Below are 24434 nucleotides of genomic sequence, written 5' to 3' on the forward strand. Positions count from 1 at the left end.
GAGTTTACCCTGCAGGATACCTTTTAAAAGACTTCCTTCTTCCACGCAAGAAAGATGCGATGACGAAGCTTACCACCTTCACTAAACTAGGTGAGGAATATTCCTTGCCTTATTGGCTTTAGGGAGAAAGAATCTTGCTAATGAGTTATTTCCACTGTGTCACTTTTCTTCTTAGTGCTTTAATTCATTCAATAATTTGAGGATCATATTAATAAGCAGAGCCTTCACTGTTCGGATCCTGGGGCCATCACATATAGTATCATACATAGGATCACTCCCTCTAAAGTTCTCTGGACCTCATTTCCCTTGCGCTACTGGGTGGGGAGTTCGTGGGAAAACACATGGTGGTCCGCAACAGGACTTCCACCAAAGGGAGCTCTTCGCATTTCTCCGAAGGGCTTGGCCGTAATTAGCAGAAGGAACGGAGTTACGGATGACGCCCCGTCAGGCGCCGAGATTCTAGGGTCGTGGAGTCAAAGACAAGAAAACTGGCACATCTCTCTGTAGGCGAAACGCGGGCCGGAGATGCTCAGTGGGTCGGCGGGACGCAGGAGGAAGCCCCTGTCAGTTAACCGCGGACCGGAATTCCCCACTCCCGAACCTCCACCTCAGCTCCGGCTCCACGCCCACCCAACGCCTGCCGCGCCCGCCCCGCCCGCGCGGTGACGTCATCCCGCGGCAGCCGGCCGCCCGGACGCACCGCCCACGGAGTGGGAGCCGGAAGCCAAGCTAGCTGCGGCGCTCGGCGTCCCAGAACCGCGGGAGCCCGAGAGCTCGCGCACCTGGGGAAAAGGCAGTGGGAGACAACGGGCATGCGCGAGATTTCCTGGCGGCGCAGGCGCGCTGCTGGCTTCGTTCCCGGGACGAGATCCGGTTCTCCGGGTTGGAGCGGGTGGGGAGTCGTGGGCCGTCCTGGCTGCCCGGGAGAAGGGGGGAGAAGGAGATGGGGACGGAGCCCGACGCTTGGGAAGGGCTGGTTTGCTTCTGGGATGGGAGGGGCCGGGTGGACGGATCTTGCGTCTGTTCTGGACGCGCCCTACGGAGTTAAGGGATTTTTCTGTCGGAAGATGAACTCAAACCACTACGCAGGCAAAGAGCGATGAGCTATCCTAAATTAGGAACACGCTCAGAACACACGCCCGGAGTCTGGGGCCAGTTCTCCCTGAGGGGTGAAAACATACCTGTGTGCCAGGCAGCGCGCAAAGGCAGACCTGTTATTTTACTTTCTTGTAGCCACCAGCAACCTTGTGGGGCGGGCATTATTATGTGGTCCCTAATTTTCCCCTCCGGAAACCCAGGACGGAGTAATTTTCCTACGGGTTACACAGCTGAAAAATGGTGGAGTTGCAATTTCCTCCAGGTTTGTCTAATTACGAAGCTTAGTGCTCCCCATCAGATGCTTGAAGTCACGAATGGGTGAAAATCAGACAATAAAGACATTCTGTAAATTAATGGAAAGTTCTAAGGTTTGGACGTTAAGAACTAGGCTGTAGGAAGGCAGGCGGCAAGGAAAGGGGCTCAACGTAGATTTTAATGGGCTTTGGCAAGAGGAAAGAAAGTTGTTGGGAGGCAGGGAAAGGGAGGGCAGAGGCTTGGAGGTGGGACAGGAAGTCAGAAGGAAAAGAAGTGATTACTCTAACGGGAACCCCGGTGTTTCTTTTCGGCTTGCAAATGGAAGCATCTGTAATTCTATAGATCCTCTTGTGAAGACAGTGGACTTTCTCTTTTCTGCACCTGGGTTTTTGCTAGATGCACAGTGATGCTATACCTGTGTGCAACAAGAGGATGCATTCTGGCCACTATAACAGAAACTTTGGTACCCTTGACACAGATCACATGAGATGAAGGATTTAGTGCTGAACTCTGGTCTGCTTGAGACAGGTCTCTTCAGTGTTGGCAGGTACCTCCCTATGTCCTTTTTGGGTCCAGCAGTGAGAGGCATAAACAGTTAATCATAACCTCAAGTCAAGTCCGGTGCCCTCTCAGTGCCAACATCCTTGTCTTTCAAAGAGAAGGAGGGGTGCCTGGCTGGCTCAATCAGTGGAGCATGCCACTCTTCATCTCCAGGTGGTGAGTTCAAGCCCCAGATCGGGTGTGGAGCCTATTTAAAATGAAAGAAGGAAAGAAACCCATATAATCTTTGGCTAAAGAAGTTTGGCCTCAGTGATAATTTGTTTGTGGTTTTATACTGCAGTTATTGCTATATAATACAGCTTCCTCTACCCAATTTAGCAACTAATTAACTACCACCTTGTATTAGTCTTTAATTATTTAATGAGTGTAAATTTTATCTCCCAAGGAGGATCATAAGATTCCCCAGGCAGGGACTGTGTTATCTCTTACATCCCTGAGTACTGACTTGACTTTTTTGGTCTCTCTTATTCCTCCTGAATTCCCCCTACTCAGTACCCTGCCTGGCACACACTAGGCACTCAGTAAATATTGAATGAATGAAATGTTGGAGAGCAGAAAACAAGCCTGTTATTTATATTTTCCTGGTCTAGCAAAGTTCTCTCCTTCTGGTAGACGCTTTTGTGACTTGATTGCTATGCCTTTCGGCAGGGGAAATATAATCTCCCCGTTGCCCTATGAAGAATTGCCACCTAAAGCACTGTCCCCAAGAAGTCTGTCAAGAAATAATTAATAGATTGATTAGCTTCAAAGAAATTCTTGATTCTTTCCTTAAGTGTGTATCTGCTCTTCCACAGTGAATGATAGTCATGGTTATGTTAGCCAGATCGACTAAGAAATTCTTTGGGAGATTGTGTAATTTGAGTATCTTCTTGTCTTGAGAAAACCAGCCAATACAAACCAAAATCAAACCCCTAACCCAACAACGAAAAACTAATATCAAACAGGACCTTAATGCTTACGAACCTTATCTGCAAATCTTAAATAACTTAGTGCTCCTGGAAGAGAGAATGCCCATGTGTGTGCATGCCCGTACGGGTGCCCTGTGCTTCATTTGGGGTAGGTAAAGCCAAATCCGAATCACCATTCTGTAAACTTAATAAACCGACAGCGAAGAAGCCTTATTTGCTGGGGTGGTAGCGAGGTGATGAGTTCAGGTAATGTTTGAACATAGGAAAGTCAGAGGCAAGAGCAAATCCATTTCAGTATTTCCATTTAATGGTGCTAAATCTGTCCCTGTCTCTCATTTATTAGCTGGGTGACCTGGGGGCCAGTTACTTACCATCTCTGGGCCTTAGATTCCTCATTTGTGAAGAGGGGATGATAGGGATACCACTACCTAACTTTTAGAGTTACAGTGCGTAAATTTGTAAAGGCTCTATTAGAGCAGTGCTTGACACATGGGCTTGTAGGGAGCGCTTTAAGTAAGTAAAACACTTCTATGCTAACCTCCACTTCCACATTGCTGGCTTCTTTTAAGCCCCACCTATATTGAAATTCTAGAGACGCCGCTGTTTCTGATTACAAGGTTTTCCTGACCCATGCAATTATTTTTGTTGTCGTCTACACGCCTATAACTTGCCCAAACAATTTGGAAAGTCTGTACTCCTTTGTCCCGCTTCTTTGGTTCCCCCCCCCCCGCCAGCTGTCTGGGCCGGGCCGTGAATGGGGGAGGGAGACATATATGCCCGTCTTCCTCCGCACCTTCTTAACTTCGCCGCTCCGCGAGAGCGTTAGCAGCCACCCCGCGGGAGGCTAGTCTTCCCGGGAACGCCCTCGGGGGCGGGGCTGTGGCGCCGCGCAGGCGCAGTTACAGCAGCACCACGCCTGCGCTGTAGAGAGGCCGAAGGAGGCGGGGGATTGGTATGCTGTGTGCGAGTGTGTGAGGGGAGGAGGCGTCGGGGCCGAGCGTGGTACTACGACGGGCGCGGGCCGGAGGGGGCGGGGGGATGCGCCGCGGCGGCGGTGGCGCGGCCGCTGGGGCTGGTGTTCAGAGGCGCCAGAGCCGCGGATCCCCGTCTCGCCGCCGCAGGAGCGCGGCTGTCGCGCGGGGCCTGAAGACGCCGTACCTTTCTGCCCCTCACCTTTTTTTTTTTTTTTTAAATAACCGGAACCAATGAACGCAGCCGGTACCCGAGCTCCGGAGGCCGCCGGTGCCGAGGGGACCAGGCTGGCGCCCGGCAGGAGCTCGCGTTCGAGACGGCGGGGGCGGCCCGAGGAGTCGCCGGCTGCGGCGGCGGCAGCGGCTGCAGCGCCTGGCGGAGCGGACGAGTGGCCGGCGGCGGGGGCGCCGCCGCGCTTTCCCCTCGGTCCTCCTCCGCGCCCTCATCCCGCTGCGGCGTCCGGCACGGCCTCGGGCTGGCTGCGGCGGTGGCGCTGGGCTGCGCTGCTGGTGCTCGTGCTGCTGGTGGCCGGCGCGGCGGACGGATGCGAGCTGGTGTCCAGGCACCTCCGCGGGCGGCGGGCCTCGGGCTCTGCCGCGGCAGCCGCCTCGTCTCCCGCTGCGGCGGCGGGCGACAGTCCGGCGCTCATGACAGGTGAGGGCCCGGGGGGCGGCGGGCGGGGCAAGGCCGGCGGCTGCGGGACCCCCATGAGGGGCCCGTGCCCCTACCGGCGCCCGCTATACGACTGCCACGGCCAGTGCGCGATGCGGAGCGGGGCGCCCAGCCGCCAGCGCCCTGGCCGCTGCTTCGTCGCGGTCCCCTACAGTCCGGACGCCTTTTTCCTCCCCACCTCCCCCACCCCCGACACCCCGCCCTCGACCGAGCCTCTCGACGGCACTCGCTTCTCCGCCCTACAGTCGGGCTCCCCGGTGTTGCTCACTGAGCAATGCGGTGGTTTCTCTTCGGTGCTGCAGAAGAGCCAGCAGGGTCTGCAGGGTACTGGGCTGATTGTTTTTTTTTTTAAGCTGCTACAAAAAGTCAGCAGCAGCACTGCGGTATTTAGTCGGCCTGTGGTGCTGCTTTTGCAAAGGCAGCTGGCGGCGGGTCTCACAGGGTCAAAGCCCGGCTGAGCACAGTGTCCCAGGGGAGGCTGCTAAAGAGGATTCTTTGAGAGCCGTAATACCTAGTGGTATTAGTGATTACGTATTAGTATGCGGAAACCTCTAAATCTAATGTGAATTTTTGGAGGGGTGGGAGGAAGGTTTTGAAGGATGGGAAGTATTTCCCGCTGGGAGCATCACTGGGGGATAAAGGGTGCAGAAAGCTCTTCAGGTAACCAGAAATACACCTAAAATTTGTCACGTGCAGGATATTCGTTTCGGGGCTTGTATTTGAGCAGCACGGTTCTGCTAGAGTGCACCAGCACCTTTGTAATATAGAACGTTCTCGAAATTATTGAAAACTTGCGAACATGTTTGGTAAGGTTAGATAGAAAATTGAATCCATTTAAAGCCTTCCAGTGTCATGTACAACTGATACGTGTGGTTTAAGTAATGATGTAGGGATCTTGAAACGATTTCTTTTGGAAAAGTGGAGCTAAAGTTTATGTAGTGGAGCTAAAGTTTATTTATTTTTTAATTTTTGTACTGTATTTTTAAAAGTCATCAGTAGGTTTCCTACATTGATTGCAACACTAAAAAAAAGTAAGGTGGAACATAATGACCCATCATTAATTTAACCAAAGTGATAGTCCAGCAGGCGTCTGAAAGTTAGTAGCAGCTGCTCTGGGAAGTGCTCAGGAGCTATATTCTTTGGAGCAAAGCAGCTTTTCTCTGGGTTCTATGACAGCGTGTTTACTATTTTAAAGAGGAGGGTGTTGGTGAACTTTGTCAAGCTCTTTGGAAGTTGGGTAGAACGTAATGATCAGAATATTTAACTTACTTTACCCTGAAACATATCAACCTCTTTTAAGTGAAACTTGAAACATCAATCCTATCACTGATTAATTTGGATAAAATGATTACAGAATGATGAGTATTAGGAGCATAGTATAGTTTGAGAGGATGGTTGGAATAACTTTATGCTTGAACAGTCTTTATTCTCCAAATAACAACTGCGGCAGATAAAATGAGGAATAGTGATTATTAGGAAAGTAGCAGGATAAAACTAATTGCAAAGGTTAGGGAAAGTAGCAAGATAAAACTGATTCTGAAGGTTTCAAGCCTCATGCAGGAAGGGAGGGAGCAGAGATATTTGGGCTTCTATAAGGTATAGGAGCATGACTCTTGGTTTCTTGAGCAGAGGAGTTCGATTAATAAATAATTGGCTAATGTTTTGTCAGTATGTAATTAGGAGGGCATGTGATTCAGAAAATTTAGTACTTTCTAACCAATAACAATACAATGTATAGTATATAGGTTATAGCAAGGAAATTACTTCAGGTGGAATTTTATTCTAATTAGCTGTTTATAATCCTTTTTGAAGATTTAAATTTGTCTGCGTTATTTATGGCATCGTGAACAAGGAAAGGTGATTGTTACTGAATAAAAAGTGTGATCACACAAAGTGAGTTTGTGCTGTAGTGCTTTAAGATAAGTTTACAAAAATAATATTAACTCGAATTTATTTTGAATGTTTTTATTCTTTCCCTTTGTTGGGATATTAATTTTTAACAAGTTAAACATTTCCATTTCAAATTTAAGATAAACAGACTACACATTGTGCAGGTTAAATTGTCATTTTCATAAGTTTATGTAAGTACAGTCAATAGCACTGATACCTGGGAAGTGGTAAATTGAAGTCTGCAATAAAGCTGGAGCATATTGGGCGCCTGGGTGGCCCAGTTGGTTAAAGTTGGAGTATATTGAAAATTTCTTTGAGCTCTGTATATGCCGTCCTCCCCATTCTGATTGTGTGAATAGCGCTTTCTTTAATGGTTTTCACTTGTAAATGTTATGCTAAGCCCCAAACATAATAAATTATTGTTATTGTACACTTCAGGAAGTAGAACCATAGACTGTACTTAAAAAATACTGCGTTATATTCTGGGCAGCATTAATGGAGAGAAATGGGGTAGAGAGCAATTTGTAATAAAACTAAGCTACATGTCAATTTTGAAAGTGGAAAATTCTTGAAACAATTCTGAGAGAAGAATTGTACTCTGGCTCTGTATTAAAATTGTCATTTAATTGTGAGTATTCTTAATAGCTCTGAAAGTGATAGCCAAAATCCCATCTTCTCTTTTCCTCTCCAGATTGGTATTTTTAATATTTCAGCAACATTGTAAAGAGTTTGCCTCTTACTAATAAAATGTAGAAAGCACTCTTTTCCACTGAATTTTGCCTCTCAAGAGTTTTACTTTCGAGGTTTAGTAGTGTATTTTAAGAACAAATTGCCTTTAAGTCATGTGTCGCATGCTTAATTTTGAGTAAGCAAGTGTTCTTACAGAGACTGAGAAATCGTCAAAATAAACAGACTCACCGTCATAATGAATATTGGTTTATATTTTCCTTTTTATATTACGTTTTCAGGATTGGGTGTGCAAATGTTTTGGTAAGGTGAAACCAATATTTATAGTGTGGTAAAGGCTTAAATTGTATATACATGTATATCTTTAGGACTCTTGCTTTGAAAGTGATAGAAATTTAAAGCAAGTTAGGGCTTGGTGACGAAGAGTTTGTTGGTTACAGTCTAAGGCAGTGCTTTAATAATTCAAAGCATTATTATTATTATTATTTTTTGCCTAACAGATTTAGAATGAATGAATTGATCCCAATGGAGAGTGATTGATCTCATCCAGATATGGTCTCTAAAAAAAGTTTAGGAAAGGGCAAGGAAAGGGCAAAGAATACACACATGCAAATATGTCATGTGTATATATGTGTATATAACAGTTCTTTATTCTGGCCAAGTGTGCACAATATAGTTGACCCTTGAACAGCGGGGTCAGGGGTGCCAACCTGTGCAGGTAAAAATCTAAGTATAATTTTTGACTCCTCCAAACTTAACTAGGAATAGGAATACTAGTGACCAGAAGCCTAAAGTAAACAGTTGATTGACACGTATTTTGTTTTTGTATTATATACTGTATTCTTAAAGTAAGTTAGAGTAAAGAAAGCGTTATTAAGAAAATCATAAAGAAGGCAAAATACATTTACAGTACTGTACTGTATAGAAAAAATATCAATATAAGGGAACCCACAAAATTTAAATCCACAAAATTCAAACAAAGTTCAAGGGTCAACTGTAATTGAAACGTTTCAAACATGTTTTCTTATAGGTAGTTGTTTCAGAATTTTTTAAAACAAATTTTAGCTTCAGAAATATTTGCTTCTATTTTTTTTTTTAAATGAATTAATGCAGCCTTCTTTAGTGCCTCTGTTAAGGTTTACTATAATACTTTTCATTAGTTTGGTATGATATTAGGAATATCATTTTAAAATATGTCTTTTGGAAGTATTAAAATTTCAGTGAAAATTTAAAATATTATTAATTTGAAGGTATACCTTTTTGAAAGAGCCACTCTACTCATTAGTATTAAACACATCTGTGTGGTGGGGTTTTTGTTAATTTAGATGAAAATACTTCACATGAGCATGATTATCATTGTAAAAAATCCTAAGGTTCATTTTTAAGTTTGTCACCTTGCATGCCTAACATTTACCTAGGAAATGTCACTTTTTTTTTTAGTTAGTATTGGCTTGAGTGCTTTGAGGAGTATTTTACAATAATTTTACAGTGTTAATGTTTACATTGTGACAATAAACTCCCAGTGTAGTTCACATAGTACTAGAAACCATTGTTCCTCTTTTTGTGAAATTGCTCTTCCTGAATTTAGCTTCTGATTTCCTGAAGCCACCTTTTGATGGCTAGGTCTTGTGCTGTATTCTCTTTTGCCTTCCCAGGTAGTTATGATTACTAGTTCTTTTCTTCATCATTCTTTGGCCATTGCTATAGGGGTTTTTCTTTTTCTTTTCTTTTTTTTTTGTTTTATTTTGTTCTCTTGCTGACTACAGGATTAAATAATCTCATGTGTTTTGATCTAGTCTATTTTGAACATTTTAGAATTAGTAATCTTATTGGTCTGGAAACATTGCTTTTCTTGAGAATACCATGGTAGAACTGTTTGGTGTCTGTTGGTAATCCCGTTGCATAGGAATAACTTAGAGGGCCACTTGGAAAAATGGGTTCGGGATTTGGCTTAACTTTAGCAATAGGAGGATCCACACAGGAGTTCTTTGCTAAGTAAATCCACACAGGAATTCTTTACTTTGCTTTGTGGTTGGATACATGCTAATGTTTTTAGATTAATTTGACTTCTGAGTAACTATATCAAGTATTTTGGATATTGGCTTACTCATTGGTAATGCAGTGTAGAATACTCTTAAGATGATGCTTGAGCTCTGTATCTATGTATATGGTAGCTAAAGTATAAACTGGTTAAGCTAATGTTAAGATAAACAGTTAATAATATGAGTAGTAAGCCATTTTTGACAGTCACTAGAATTCCGACCTTATCTTATTGAGAACTATCAGAGTTTTTCAGCGAAACCATTATTTTTTAAAGATTTATTTATTTGAGAGAGAAGGCGAAAAGTAGACTCCCCTCTTAGCGTGGGGCCAGACATGGGGCTCAGTGTCATGACCCTGCGATCATGACCTGAGCCAAAATCAGTTAACTGACTGAACCACCCAGGTGCCCCTCCGCCAAACAATTGTGAAACACATGCAGAACACTATATATATATATGGTAGGAATTGGAAGTAATACAAAAAAGAGTTAGACAATGAGTGTGCCTATTGGGAATAGAAGGTATATTTATTAAACTATTACTAGCTGTCAGTATTGTGCTAAGTGCTTTATATACATCACTGTTTTTGATTCTGAGATTAACACTGTTCGAGATAACCCTACTGTAATGTTCATATAAAAGATGAGGAAACCCATAGAGGATGATCTTAAGTAACTTGCTCAAGGTTATACTTGGTAATCAGAGTCAGAAATTGACCTGAGTTTCTCTGTTTACAAAGCTTTGATTCTTAACTGGTATGTTGTATACATCTTATACACACAACTAAACATAATGAGACAGGTTGTGATTAGTACCATAAAGGACTGCAAAAAGGAAAGCTATTAGGGAATATTATTTAGAGGAGGTTAGGGTTTGAGTGGGATTTTGATGTATAGATAGGGACTTACGGAGATGAGTGAAAGAGCTTTCTGAGAGAAGGCATATGCAAGAATAAGGAGTAAATTAATAGTTTTCTTTAGAATTAAGTATAGGGTGTATGTGGAATAATGGGAAATGCAAGGAGAAAGAAGGTTAGGGCCAAACTATCTAGAACTTTAATATTCCTTAGTTTATATGCTTTGTATTGAAATGTCTACACATCTAACACTGGGGTACTCAGCCACGTGCAGGGGAGTATGGGAAATTATGATACATTTCCTTGGCATATCCATTTTACTAATTGGGAAACAAATATTTAATCCATAGTAATTTATATAGTACTGAACGTGCACGTTGTTATGGAGAATGCAAATTTACTTTAATTGTTAAGGTAAAACAAAAGGCTTATGGAGGTGTTTTGATCTTTCAGAGTGTTTTGTTCATAAACTTAAGACTAGTAAATCTATTTTCCTGCTGGGTTGGGAAGCACTGTGGTTTTTGAACGTGGAAGTGACATGATCCTGTGTTTGAGAAAGCGAGGTCTGGGCGGATGGAAGTGAGGAGACTATAGAGATAAATGAAGAGGCCAGTTAGGAAGCTGTATAGAAGTGAGGTCTTGAGAATTTCAGTCGTGAAATTATGGCTATGAAATGTTTAGAGGAAATTTTATAAAATTTGCTTTATTGTTAGAAAGGAATTTAGAAGAAGTCTAAGAAACAAAAATTACCTTTTAATTTTAAACACCTAGTGTTTGTAAAGTGACTTAGATTGATGAAAGTCCTTGAAAATATGCTAGAGGTAATGTTGTAATTTTAGTATTCCTTATTTTAATTTTTAAAAAGATTTTATCCATTTATTTAGAGAGAGCAAGAGCAAGTATGCAAATGGGGGGAGGGGCAGAGGGAGAGAGAGAATCTCAAGCAGACTCAGCACAGAGTGCTGAGCTGGACACAGGGCTCCATCCCAGGACCCTGAGACCATGACCTGAGCCGAAGTCAAGAGTTGGATGCTCAATCAACTGAGCCACTCAGGTGCCCCTAGTATTCCATATTTTAAAGCGCATGTGTATTCCTTAACAAAGGATAACTTTCCAGATTGACTTAATACTATATTGCATCAAAGTTGAATTTACCCCACCCCCACTCCTTCTTTGAATAGCAGTGTCTTAGGGTACTGGCATATTATTTGTTTCAAAATTAACTTTTGAATTTCACGTGAATTTCAAGCTTGATCCTTAGGTGATGATTTCAAATGCCAAATCTAAATGATTTGTTCATTTCCTTATCCTCCTAGATCTTTATATTGGTGGTATTAGATATTTAGTTCTTCTTGACAGTTTCTAATCCTACCTTCAGTAATTGTTTTCCTTGACCGGTTTTATTGTTTCTAATTTTAAGGATGGTTCTCTCCTGTCTCTGTCCTCAGTCTTGTGTTCCTCTAGTCTAGCTGAACATTTCCTCCTCAGAGAACTTCATTACTAGGAAAGTTCTGAATTGGGGATAGGGAACCCCAAGCCAATGATTGATTTGACTTTTGGCTTTATTTCATTTGGCCCTTGAGGTGATACTGCACAGCTATCATGGCTGCAGTCCTGAGAGTAATTTCCTCTCTGTTAGGCTGCCTCAGTCATACAGTGTAAAGTGAAACAACTTGAGGATGAAGACTAAGATTGGTTGTAGAATGTTAAATAGTGGCTATTCAGTGTGTTCTTTAGATGGTGGTAATCCCCCTCACCCCAGAACCACAGAGTAATACCAGACCAGTTAGTTGGACTAACATTCATCTCAGAACCCAAGCTCCTGTATCGGTCCCAGTGTTTCTTGCAAAATAAATTTGTCCTGATTTGTGCTTATGGATCTTGGCCTCTGTTTAACTTACTCTTACCTCTGCTTGTTCTCACTTTCTTTCTCTACCTCTCTTTTTGATCTTCCTAAACTTGCCAGTATATGGAACTGAAACACTTCAAAAATGATTTTACTGAATTAAGTACTGGGTTTTTAATTTTAAAAATAATTGAAGTGAATCTGATTTATATGATTTAAAAATACTAAGCAACTTTGTCACAAACCTCTAGAGTAACAAAAATGATTTGTAGTTGTTTGTTAAATGATTCTCAGTAAGTAAAAAAGGGTTTTTTTAAACCCTTACTTGCAATTTTTATCTGCTATTCAACATACTGGACATCTCACAGGTCCATGTTATTGTACTAATTTTTTTTCCTTTTTAAAAATATCTGATGTTGAGTAAATAGATAATCTTAATCCTCCTTCTCTATTCCTATTCTCCAGCAATAAAACTAACTTTTCCATTAATGATAAGTATATAATTTTTCCTGTTTCATTACTTTCATTCTTCAGCAGTTCCTTCTTCTTTGTTACGCACATTCAAACTGTGTTAATCCTTGATACTTCTTTCTTTGTTTCTGGATACCAAATTTAAAAAAAATCTGCTTTAAATCTTTGTTCAACTGCGGGTATAGGTACTCTGATATTTTTTGAATTTGCTTTTTAAAATATACCCTGTGATGTGCATCCAGCGTTTGGTTCTAGGTCTGTTGAAATAGATCCTAAAAAGAAGCGTAGAGGGTAAGTCAGGAAGTCAGACTATGGTGACTCTGTGTGTGTGTGTATGTGTATAAAGCTTTAAACATTATCAAGTGCCAGATATGAAAGGAACTGGGGATATAAAGATGCTGAAGTTGCATCGCTGCAAGAACAATATAAACTTGAAAATTGCCTGAGAGTGGGTTGCATAATCTAAAAAAAAAGTATTACTATTGTATTTTTTTTAAAGATTTTATTTATTTGAGAGAGAGAATGAGAGAGAGAGAGCACATGAGAGGTGGGAAGGTCAGAGGGAGAAGCAGACTCCCTGCTGAGCAGGGAGCCCGATACAGGACTTGATCCCGGGACTCCAGGATCATGACTTGAGCTGAAGGCAGTCGCTTAACCAACCGAGCCACCCATGCGCCCTGTATTTGTTTTTTAAAAGGAAACTACTGTGGTACCTTACTTAGTAGCATTTCTGTATTTACTAAAAATACCTATTAGAATATTTATTAGAAGTTTCTTGTTATAGATCTGCAATATTGAAAATGAGCCCCTTTCCCCTTCTTTGGAACAAGGTATGATATAAATAAATATAGTGCTTTTTTGATTACTTTTTGTTATTTTATTTTTCATTAACAAGCAGACAAGCAAACAAAACACTTAAGTGACTGTAATATGCCAGTCACCAAATTAGGTGTTTGGAATTTTAAGATTAATAAGATATTGACCTTGCTTTGTATTCCAGGAGGAGATACTGCCTTTTAAATGGTGATGATACATTGTGACAAGAGTGTAAGGGCATAAGGGCTGTATTTAATAGAATTACATTTTGATGTGGAGAGGTGAGCTATTTAAAACATTTAAAAAAAATTTTAAGTAATCTCTACACCCATCACAGGGCTCAAACTCAACCTTGAGGTCAAGAGTTGCATGCTCCACCAGGTGAGCCAACCGGGTGCCTGAGGTGGGCTTTTTTCCCACAGAAGTATTTACTGAGAATGCATAAGAGTTTGTCATATAGGGGGGTGCCTGGGTGGCTTAGTTGGTTAAGCGTCCAACTCTTGGTTTTGGCTCAGGTCATGATCTCAGGGTCCTGAGATCGAGCCCCACGTCAGACTGGGCACTCAGCCTGGAGTCCATTTGTCCCTCTCCCTCTGCTTTGCCCCCTTCCCCCATGTGCACTCTCTCTCTCTCACAAATAAATAAAATCTTTAAAAAAATGTAATAAAGAGTTTGTCATATAGGGAAAAGTGTCGCAGTGTGAGAGGAGGAAGCCAAGTGGGGAATGACATCATAGACATTACCATTTGAGGATGCTTGGAGGAGGCTGAATTGCCGGTGTGGCAGAGGTAGTGGTCAGCCTGCTTGTAGTGTACCAACATCTGTGTCTGCATGTGGGATTCAAATTTATGCCAGGCATTTGTATGTTTTATCTTATTTAATCCTTTAGAGCCCTGGTGAGGTTATTATCATACCTGTAGATTACTACATGTGATGGAGATTTAGGATTGGTCTGAAATAGTTTATAACCTTAAAAATCCTCCTGTGGCTTAGTCAGTTAAGTGCCTTCAGCATGATCCCAGGGTCCTGGGATGTAGCCTTGCATTGGGCTCCCGCTCAGTAGGGGTCTGCTTCTCCCTCTCCCTCTGTGCTAGTGCGCTCTCTCTGTCTCTCCCAAGTAAATAAATAAAATCTTAAAAAAAAAAAAAATCCCCCAGTGCCAAAGATCTTTATGATAAATTAAAATTTTAAAAATTAAAAAAAATTAAATCGGTATCCTCAGTAAGTGGGTAATTCCTATTTGTGGTTTGTTTTCATGAATATTCCTTAAGGATGGAATGTCATTTTTAAGAAGCATAACATTTTATATCTTGAACTTTTATATCTGGGCTGTAAGTCTGTTCTCATTTTTTGTACAGTGTGATTAGGAGCATAGCCTCTAGACTAGAGTGGGATTTCTTGAGCTTGGGTCCCAGTGGTTTTGTAATTTGGGGTAGGTAGTTTAATCTATTCATGCCTAAAAAGTGTTCCTGGCCCCATTTCCAGTCTGTGAGGGGAGACTTGCCCATACCAACAAGCAGTTCTCTGACACCAGCGGAGTGTCTGAGAATTCAGTGCGATCTGACACTATCTACCTGGAGATAGAATCAGATCCCACAGGTAGAGTGCTCCGTCCCACAAGACTACTCTCCACTTCAGAAGCCCGTCACAAGCCCTGGTTGTTACCTGTGCTTCTGACTGATCTGTAAATCAGAGGTTCCCATGGATCTCCCTCCTTGGGTTTGATTAATTTGCTAAAGTGGCTCAAAGAACTTAGGAAAACCCATTTACTTACTAGACTACCAGTTTATTATAAAGGATATTAAAAAATACAGATCAATAGCCAGATGAAAAGTTATGTAGGGCAAAATCCCGAACAAAGGAGCCTGGCTCTGCATAATGGTAAATGGAAGCTTTCTGCTTCTCCAAGGTGGAAGCTCTCTGAATGCCCTCTTTTTGTTTTTTTTATGGAGCTATTGGGTTTTCATTATATAGGAATGATTGATGACCTCATTGGCCATAGGTGATTGATTCAGCCTCTAGCCCCTCACTCCTCCCCAGAAATCAAGGTGGGACTGAAAGTTCCAACCCTACAGTCAAGGTTGGTTCCCCTGGCAACCAGCCCATCCCTTAGGTGCTGGTTGGATAATAAGTCACCTTCATTAACATAAGCCCAGTTGGGGTGGAAAGGGTTTGTTATGAATAATAAAACACTCATTTCACCTTTATGGCTCTGAAGCTTTTTCAGGAACTGAGGATTAGAGCCCAAATACAACAAAAGAAGCTCCCTTTGGTCTTACCTCTCAGGAAATTCCATGGGTTTTGGGAGCTGTGAACCAGGGACTGTGGATGATGAAGACCAGACATATATGAGGTTTTTATTTTGGTCATCTCAGTGACCAAATACATGTATTTCTTATAAATTACAATATTGTGGTGCCTAAATTTTCTTAACTCTAAAATGAGTTTCAAGAATACATGAATTAATCTGTGTAAATTGAACAGAGAACAGAGTCTGGCAAATATAAGTATTCAGTTGTCGACTTATTTTTTTTAATCTATAGATAAAGATGTCGAATAGTTGTAGAAATGTGCTGTGATCTATTGAGTACTATTAAGATGTTTTATGTTGCATTTAAAAAAGTGTGAAGACATAGTTTGAGTCACTTCCATGATCTAAATAACCATTAATGGTCTAAGATTAGTAAAAACTTTGTAGAAATATGAAACTAAGGGGACTGAGATTGAGGAGTATTATGGTATTTTTTAAAAAGTTGTGTCATTAGCATAAGTGATTTTGTACCTTTATTTTATATGATTAAAAGATTTAAAGCATTTTGCAGTTGAAATATCAGACTTTAAGTTCCCCATGGACCTTGCATTTCAGTTAGGAGGAAAGGAAAAATAAACTGTTTTTAACTTGTGAGAAATGCTATCAAAGAACAAAAGAGAGGGGCGCCTGGGTGGCTCAGTCGTTAAGCGTCTGCCTTCGGCTCAGGTCATGATCCCAGGGTCCTGGTATCGAGCCCCACATCAGAATCCCTGCTCAGTGGGAAGCCTGCTTCTCTCTCTCCCACTCCCTCTGCTTGTGTTCCCTCTCTCTCTCTGTCTCTCTCTGTCAAATAAATAAATAGAGTCTTTTAAAAAAATTTAAAAAAAAAGAACAAAAGAGAGATACAAGATAGAAAATAATGTTACTTGTGTGGGGACACCTAATTTAGGCGGGCTGGTTAGGAAAGGTTTCTGAGAAGGTGACATTTAACGGGACATCTGAAGGATTGGGAGCCAAATCTATGAAGAGTTGGGTAATAGCATTCCACATGGTGGTAATAGCATGGATGAAAGACCACGAGGCAAAAAAGAATTTGAATTATTTGAAGAAGTGAAAGTATCATTTTGACTGAGCACCTTGAGGAAGGAGGAGAGTAGCGTTTGATCTGGCTGTGCAAGGGGGAAGGGTCAGATGGTAGAGAGCCTCATGGACCATGTTTGGGGTTTATTCAGTGGGTGATAGGAAGCAGTTGAAGCATCTTAAGGAGGGTAGTTATATGATTCCTTTTTTGGGGGTGGGGTTTGGCTAGTGTTGTGGGTTTTTTTTTTTTCCTAAATTATTATGGAAAGAACGAACATGTAACACAAAATTTACCATCTTAACCATTTTTTTTTAAGATTTTATTTATTTATTTGACAGAGAGAGACACAGTGAGAGAGGGAACACAAGCAGGCGGAGTGGGAGAAGGAGAAGCAGGCTTCCTGCTGAGCAGGGAGCCCTGTGTGGGGCTCCATCCCAGGACCCTGGGATCATGACCTGTGCTGAAGGCAGACGCTTAACGACTGAGCCACCCAGGCACTCCCATCTTAACCATTTTTAAGTGTACAGTTCAGTAGTGTTAAGTATATTCATATTGTTGTGAAACAGATCTCCCGGATGTTTTCATATCACAAAACTGAAACTCTACTAAATTCCAATCAGGAAAAGGAGGCAAACTGAACAAGAAACAAAGCCCTTTTATTTGTGGTATCAGAATTGGCAATTCAGGGAGTGCTGATTCTAATAGCAACCAGGAAGGTGTCCCACTCATGTGGGGAAAGCAAGGGGTTTTTATGAGAGAGAAGAGGGTAAGCACATGCCTTAAGTAAGAGAAGAGGGGAGAAATGTTCATTGGTGCTAACCGGTCAGACTCCTTTTGATTATTTTTTAATCAACTATTTTATTGGTGCTACCAAATGAAACTGTTCTTGGTATGCATTGGTTAATTGTTCTGTCTTCATAAAGTTCATATCGACAGTTTTATGGTCCGAATGTCAGTTGTTCTGTTGAATTTTACTCACAACTCCTTGTTAAAAAGTTGCCCGTTCTGGTTCAGTTTAAGAGTTCATTAGTAGAAAGGAAAATGGAGCTTCAAAATGGAGTCTCTAATTCCAGACCATTAAACAGCAGCTCCCTGAACCCCTGGGGACCTTCCTTCTGCTTCTGTTTCCCTGGATTCAACTACTTTAGATATCTCACTATAAGTGGAATCATAAAGTATTTGTTTTATTGTGACTAGCTTCTTTGACTTAGCATAATGTCTTCAGTGTTCATCCATGTTGTAGCATATGACAGGATTTCCTTCCTTCTTAAGACTGAATAATATTCATTGAATGTATATATCACATTTTTTGTATCCATTCATCTGCCAGTGGTCACTTGCGGTTGCTTCTACCTTTTGGCTCTTGTGAATAGTGCTACTATAAACATGGGTGTGCAGATGAGACTCTGCTTTCAGTTCTTTTGTATATATGTTCAATGGGATTGCTGGATCATATGGTAGTTCTATTTTTAATTTTTTGAGGAACCTTGTACTGTTTTCCATGGTGGTTGTCCCCTTTTATAACCCCACCATCAGAGCACAAGGATTTCAATTGCTGCCTGATTTACATTCAAAAGATATCTTTGGCTGCTGTTTGGGGGATGAATTGTTGGGTTCAAGAGTCACCACAGGGAGATTGCATTGGAAAGTAGTTAGTAGTCTCATAGAGAATAATAATGGCTTGGACTAGGATGATAGGAGGAGGAAGGGTTAACAAGATATTTTGGAATTAGAATTGATTTGGTTTGCTGATGAATTGGGAAACAGCAATGAAAGAAAGGCAAGAATCAAGGACAGCTCTTAGATTGGTAACTTCAGGGTCCCTGATGACCTCCACAATGCCAATGCAGGTAGGAAGGTCTTTCCCAGAAGCCCTCAACGTATTTCTTCTCACGTCTCATAGATGAGGCCTGGGTTGTTGGACAACGATTTCCCTTTTTAGAATAATTGTGTTTCATTCTCCTGGGACTACAGGAGTGGCCCATCTTCCTGAGCACATTGCTACCCTATTTGAACAAAATGGAGGTTCTCTTAGGAAAAAAGAGGGGGAATGACAGATTAATTAGCTTTGTGAGCTTTGGGGAAGTATCTTGATTTCTTTTGCCTCATTTGTAAAATGGGAGCATAACTACCTCACAGGGTTGTTATGAAGATTAAAATAGTGTATTTGAAGTGCTTAGCAAGGACTAAATGCTCAATAAATATCATTTTCTTTACCTGATTCCCTCTCCCCGAACCTATCTTTTTTTGACTCTGTATTTATTTTAATGTACCACTGTTTTTTGAATCAAACACAAATTCTTGAAGATACATTTGACCTTTTTCCCATTCTTTCTATTCTTATTATTACCACATTGGTTCTGAACTAAATTATTTGTGCTAGGGGAGGGCAATAATCTTGTAACTCACCTTGTACTCTGTTGTATACTACTTTCGTTAATAAAGCTGTTACTGTTTTCTATTAATACCAAATTAAATTTAAACTTGTTTTGAAGTTCATAGTGGACACAAACTCCTGATGATCTTCTGTATGTCATAGGTATATTCCAGCAAAATTAGGATACTTCTTGTTCTTTGAACACACTTTATTTTCTCCTTTATTCTATTGCTTGCATATTTCCCTCATGCTAGCATGTCCTTTCCATCTTTCAAGGTCCATTCCAAATATTTGTTCAGTCAGTAAATATTTATTGAGCCTATTCTATGTTCAGTGCACAGTTGTACGAGTTGGAGACACAGTGGTGGGAAAAAATTGACATGGGTCCTGCTCTCTGTGTTTCTATTGTCATAAAGTCTTTCCAAACTTATCTTCAATAGGGCATGATTTCTTCCACCTTGGGACTTTCTTAAATTGTTTTTACCCTTCTTATTGCAATTTGAACTTGCAGTATCTATCTACTTATGTTGTATCACAGTGGTTCTTCTTTCTTTTTTACCCATTTGAGGTATCTATTATGGTATCTTTCCCATAAAGGTTGTACCATAGCCTTGTAAATACTTTTCAGCTTGAAGGTTTGTTTTTGATTGTAATCTCTTGTAGTTGATGCTACTTATATCTGTGTAGTGATCAATGGTTGACAAGTAGAACTTTGTCCAGTGTGTCCAGCACTTTAAAATATATGGGTCATCTGTAATATAGTATAATTTAATCATTGACATCTGTTCTTATCTAAGATGTTTTTGTTGCTATTGAAAAATTGTATGAGTTAAGTATTTTTGGAAAAAGCTGTAGCATATCTTTATTTGTGACTGCTAATAATTTCTAGTGGAAAAATTTTACAGGATAACTTTCAGCTTTTCACTTATATAAACTGAGTAATTATGATGAATACCTTACTCAGTTGGCTTGAGTCATGAACTCTTTAGTTGATAATTTCACATGTTTTTGAAAGAGTTTAGGGAAATTAAAATGATGTGGTTATTAAAAGAATTTTATTCAGTTTGTAATCTCACAGACATTAAAAAAATTTAAAAAGTGCTGGTTCATGTGAAATTAAGAGGGCATAGTCTGTGAGATTACATTGTGCTACTTAGTTGGGGAGTATATTTATTTAACGAATGTTTGAATGTCTACTGCTAGACACTTTTCAGGCGCTGGAGCGAAGTCCAGCTCTTCCTAAGAGCAAATGAAGTCTCTGCTCTTATGATTTCACTTTTAATGTTCCAGTTATTTGTCCTGCAATAATAGTTTTGGTATATATAATATGTGATATTTGAACAAATTGGCAGCTTCCTCATTTTGTGTTGCTGCTAATCCGAGTATTCACTGGTTTCCAGACACCTTTGTAATTGAAGCTGAGAGCCACACTGGTTTTACTTTTTAATCTTTTTATTCATTTATAATACCAGTTCTACAAGTCATGATAAATCTCTCTCTGTCTTATACAAATCATGCTTAAATATGTATATTTTAAAATCAACTTTAATGCAGTGTAATAGGCCTAGAACTAGAACCCAAATCTATTAACTGCTAGTCCTGGGTTGTTTTTGCCATAGCTATATAATATTTCTTTATGGGATGTATTTTAAAATGTTATAGGAACATGCAAATATGTTGGCCCTCTGAATTTAGTCAAATCTGTGAAGATTTATAATGAATTGTTTAAACTTGTTTATAGAATTACTATTTATCTTTTATACTATACTAAAAATTTAGTTTTACATTTTGAATATTTAAAAGTTTTTTTTTCACATAGTTGGCTGGTAGTCATGATATATTTATCATAAACCTTGAGTGTTGAACTGTTAATAATTAGGACTTTTTTTCCATATTGTAGAATAGTAAAAGATTAAAAAATTGTTATATTCTAGGGCCTCTGATTTAAAATGAAATAACATGAGAATAGACTCTGCTTGGAAATGAAAAGATAATAAGATAAATCTTTTTTTTGTTTTGTTTTTTGTTTTTTTGTCTTTGGTCAGTTTTTTAAGATTTCTAGATAAACAGCAGCCGTTTTTAGTTACGTACAAATTCCAAAGCAAGACATGGTATGTTTATAATTTCTTTCTAATCATGATGAAGATGTTCCTGAAAAGTCTTACCATAGCAGAATTTGAAGTTGAAGAACTAACTATGGGAAAAATAGGCTTTACAGTGAGGGATCAATAGGGGCACCTGGGTGACTAAGTCAGTTAAGTGCCTGACTCTCGATTTCCATTCAGGTCGTGATCTCAGGGTTGTGAGATAGAACCCTGTGTCAGGCTCCATGCTGAGCGGAACCTGCCTTAGAGTGTCTCCCTTGCTGAGCCCCAGCCTCCGCCCTCCCCCCCCGCCCCCCGCCAAGCACACACCTGTGTGCATGCACTTGTGCACTGGCGCATGTGCGCTCTCTTTCTCACAAAAAAGTAAGAGATCAATAGCTGTATGACAGTCTTTATTAATATTTATATTTGCTAAAAGAAAATGCCATAGTAAAGAATCATTTGCATGTTGTGAGTTAATAATTCAGAAAAGTTAATTTCTATTTATCATTTTATTATAATGAAGGGTTCAGAATTTCCTCTTGTAGTTTGTGAGATGCTTGAAAACCCATTTTAGGTTGTAGTAGATAGTATGTACACTAAGGAGCATATTCATATGCTACTCAGTATTTAGTCCATTGGAAAGTTAGATATCCTTTTGCTGTTACTTGGAATTGTTGATTCATATTTCTTAGTGTCCACAGTGGTTCCAGACATGCTGATTAACTTTGATGAGTAAAATGGGAAAAACTTTGGGTAAACATATGTAACAATTCTTTGAATATTCCTATTACTATGGCTCAGACATCTTCAGTAATTCATTTAGGGTATTGGTAAAATTTGAATTTTACTTCCTGTAGGAACCTTTTATCAGGAGACATGAGGCTTTCGAACATTCTCACTTGCCTCTGTTTCCCCCCCACTTAAGTGGGTCTTTGGATCTCAGCACTTTCCCAGCTTTGAGACAAAGAAGGATACTCTAAAGGTAAGGCAACTTTACCTAGGTTTCCTTTAACTCAAGATTGCATTTTAAAAGTCTCAGTTCTGACTCTTCTCTGCTTTCTGCTTATCAGGCTCTAGATCCCTTTTCCCCCCATTCATCTGTCACACAGATTCTTGCAATAGTGGACATGATAAACCATAATTAAATTTGTAAAAGAGGGGTGCCTGGCTGACTCAGATGGTGGAGTGTGTGACTCTTGATCTTGAGCCCTACTGGGGTTGGGGGTAGAGATCATTTAAAATCTTAAAAATAAATAAATAAATAAATTTGTAAAAGAATTTTCACGAGGTAAAATTATTATCCCAGAGGATTTAGTAAACACATACAAAATAACTTTTTACATCTCATAACTGAATGCCTTTATTTAATGTACTTGCTGAAAATTAAGTTGTTTTTTTTTTTTTCAAAGTGTTATCGTCTAAATATCTGTGTTTGGTAGATGTTAGAAGGAAACTATAATATATGTTTATTTGATTATACTTTATTATTCAGGTCTTTTTGCTCTTTTACCACCTTTTCTTGCTTCTGTTTCATCTGTTCCTCTAGTTCCTTTTTATGTGGAGATGGAAACAGTATGTTATTGTATTTTTATAGATAATAGAGTGTATTTTGTAGTATCTGCTAAATACATACTTTCAGTCGTTATTTCAGGCTGTACCTTTTGTCTGAACCCTTTAACTTGCTTGATTTAAGGTAATGATAACTTCACAATTTTAAGAGTTTTCTGAGCTCCTTGGATCTATAGTTTGTTGACTTCCATTAATTTTGGATAATCTCAACCATTATCTTTTCAGATAATTCTTTTGTCCTATTTTCCTTCCTTCTCCCTTTGGCACTCCAGTTAAGTATATGTTAGACCATTTGATATTGTCCCATAGTTGTTGGGTGCTTCCCCCCTCTTTTTTTAACCCATTTTTATCCTTTTTATTTCAGCTTGGATAAGCTGTTGATCTGTTTTAAGTGCACTGATAATCCTGTCAAAGGAATTTTCCAACTTTGAAATTGCATTTTTTTAATTTTAGTGTTACCATTTGGTTCTCTTTTAGAGTTTTCATATCTGTTGAGATTCCCCAGCTGTTTATACATATTGTCCAGATCCTTTAACATATTAATCCTTTCCTCTAGATTTTTTTTAAATTTTATTTTATTATGTTAGTCACCATACATTACACCATTAGTTTTTGATGTAGTGTTCCATGATTCATTGTTTGCGTATAACACCCCAGTGCTCCATGCAATACGTGCCCTCCTTAATACCCATCAACGGGCTAACCCACCCCCTCACTCCCCTCCCCTCTAGACCCTCAGTTTGGTTCTCAGAGTCCATAGTCTCTCATGGTTCATCCTCCCCTCCGATTCCCCCCCTTCATTTTTCCCCTCCTACTATCTTTTTTTTTTTTTAACATATATTATTTGTTTCAGAGGTACAGGTCTGTGATTCATCAGTCTTACACAATTCACAGTGCTCACCATAGCACATACCCTCCCCAATGTCTATCACCCAGCCACCCCATCCCTCCCACCCCGCACCACTCCAGCAACCCTCAGTTTGTCTCCTGAGATTAAGAGTCTCTTATGGTTTGTCTCCCTCTCTGGTTTCATCTTGTTTCATTTTTTCCTCCTTTCCCCTATGATACCCTTGTCTTGTTTCCCAAATTCCTCATATCAGATCATATGATACTTGTTTTTCTCTGATTGACTTATTTTGCTTAGCGTAATACCTTCTAGTTCCATCCACATTGTTGCAAATGGCAAGATTTAGTGTTTTTTTTTTTTATAAGATTTATTTATTTGACAGAGAGAGACACAGCAAGAGAGGGAACACAAGCAGGGGGAGTGGGAGAGGGAGAAGCAGGCTTCCCGCGGAGCAGGGAGCCCGATGCAGGGCTCGATCCCAGGACCCTGAGATCATGACCTGAGCCAAAGGCAGACACCTAATGACTGAGCCACCCAGGCACCCCTCATTTTTTTTTTTCTTGATGGCTACATAATATTCCATTGTATATATATACCACATCTTCTTTATCCATTCTGTTGATGGACATCTTGGCTCTTTCCATAGTTTGGCTATTGTGGACACTGCTGCTATAAACATTGGGGTGTATGTACCCCTTCGGATCCCTACATTTGTATCTTTGGGGAAAATACCCAGTAGTGCAATTGCTGGGTCATATGGTAGCTCTATTTTCAACTGTTTGAGGAGCCTCCATACTGTTTTCCAGAGGGTTTGCACCAGCTTGCATTCCTACAACAGTGTAGGAGGGTTCCCCTTTCTCCACATCCTCGCCAACATCTGTTGTTTCCTGACTTGTTAATTTTAGCCATTCTGACTGGTGTGAGGTGGTATCTCATTGAGGTTTTGATAATTATTTTAGCCACTCTGATAATTCTAACATCTGGGTTATCTCTGTGTTTGGTTCTGTTGTTTGCTTTATCTCTTGACAATGAGGGTTTTTTTTTTTTTTTTTTTCTTTTCAAAATGTGACTCATAATTTTTTTTAAATGGCTCATAATTTTTGACTGAATGATAGCACAGTAGAGTCTGAGGTCAATATTGTCTATCC

The 24434-nt window shown here is 40.2% G+C and overlaps 1 protein-coding gene across 2 annotated transcripts in view; it reads left to right on the forward strand.

The window, feature by feature from the left end:
* The first annotated feature begins 3769 nt into the window (after positions 1-3769).
* Positions 3770-24434, forward strand: part of STIM2 (stromal interaction molecule 2) — a 139504-nt gene continuing 118839 nt past the window's right edge. For both annotated transcript variants that reach the window (XM_027599130.2, XM_027599131.2), the window contains exon 1: positions 3770-4448. In XM_027599130.2, coding sequence (XP_027454931.1) covers positions 4028-4448 — 421 coding nt within the window. In that variant the 5' untranslated portion in view covers positions 3770-4027. The remainder of the gene's footprint in view (positions 4449-24434) is intronic.

Source organism: Zalophus californianus, chromosome 2 (assembly GCF_009762305.2).
Source record: "Zalophus californianus isolate mZalCal1 chromosome 2, mZalCal1.pri.v2, whole genome shotgun sequence".
Lineage (NCBI taxonomy): Eukaryota > Metazoa > Chordata > Mammalia > Carnivora > Otariidae > Zalophus > Zalophus californianus.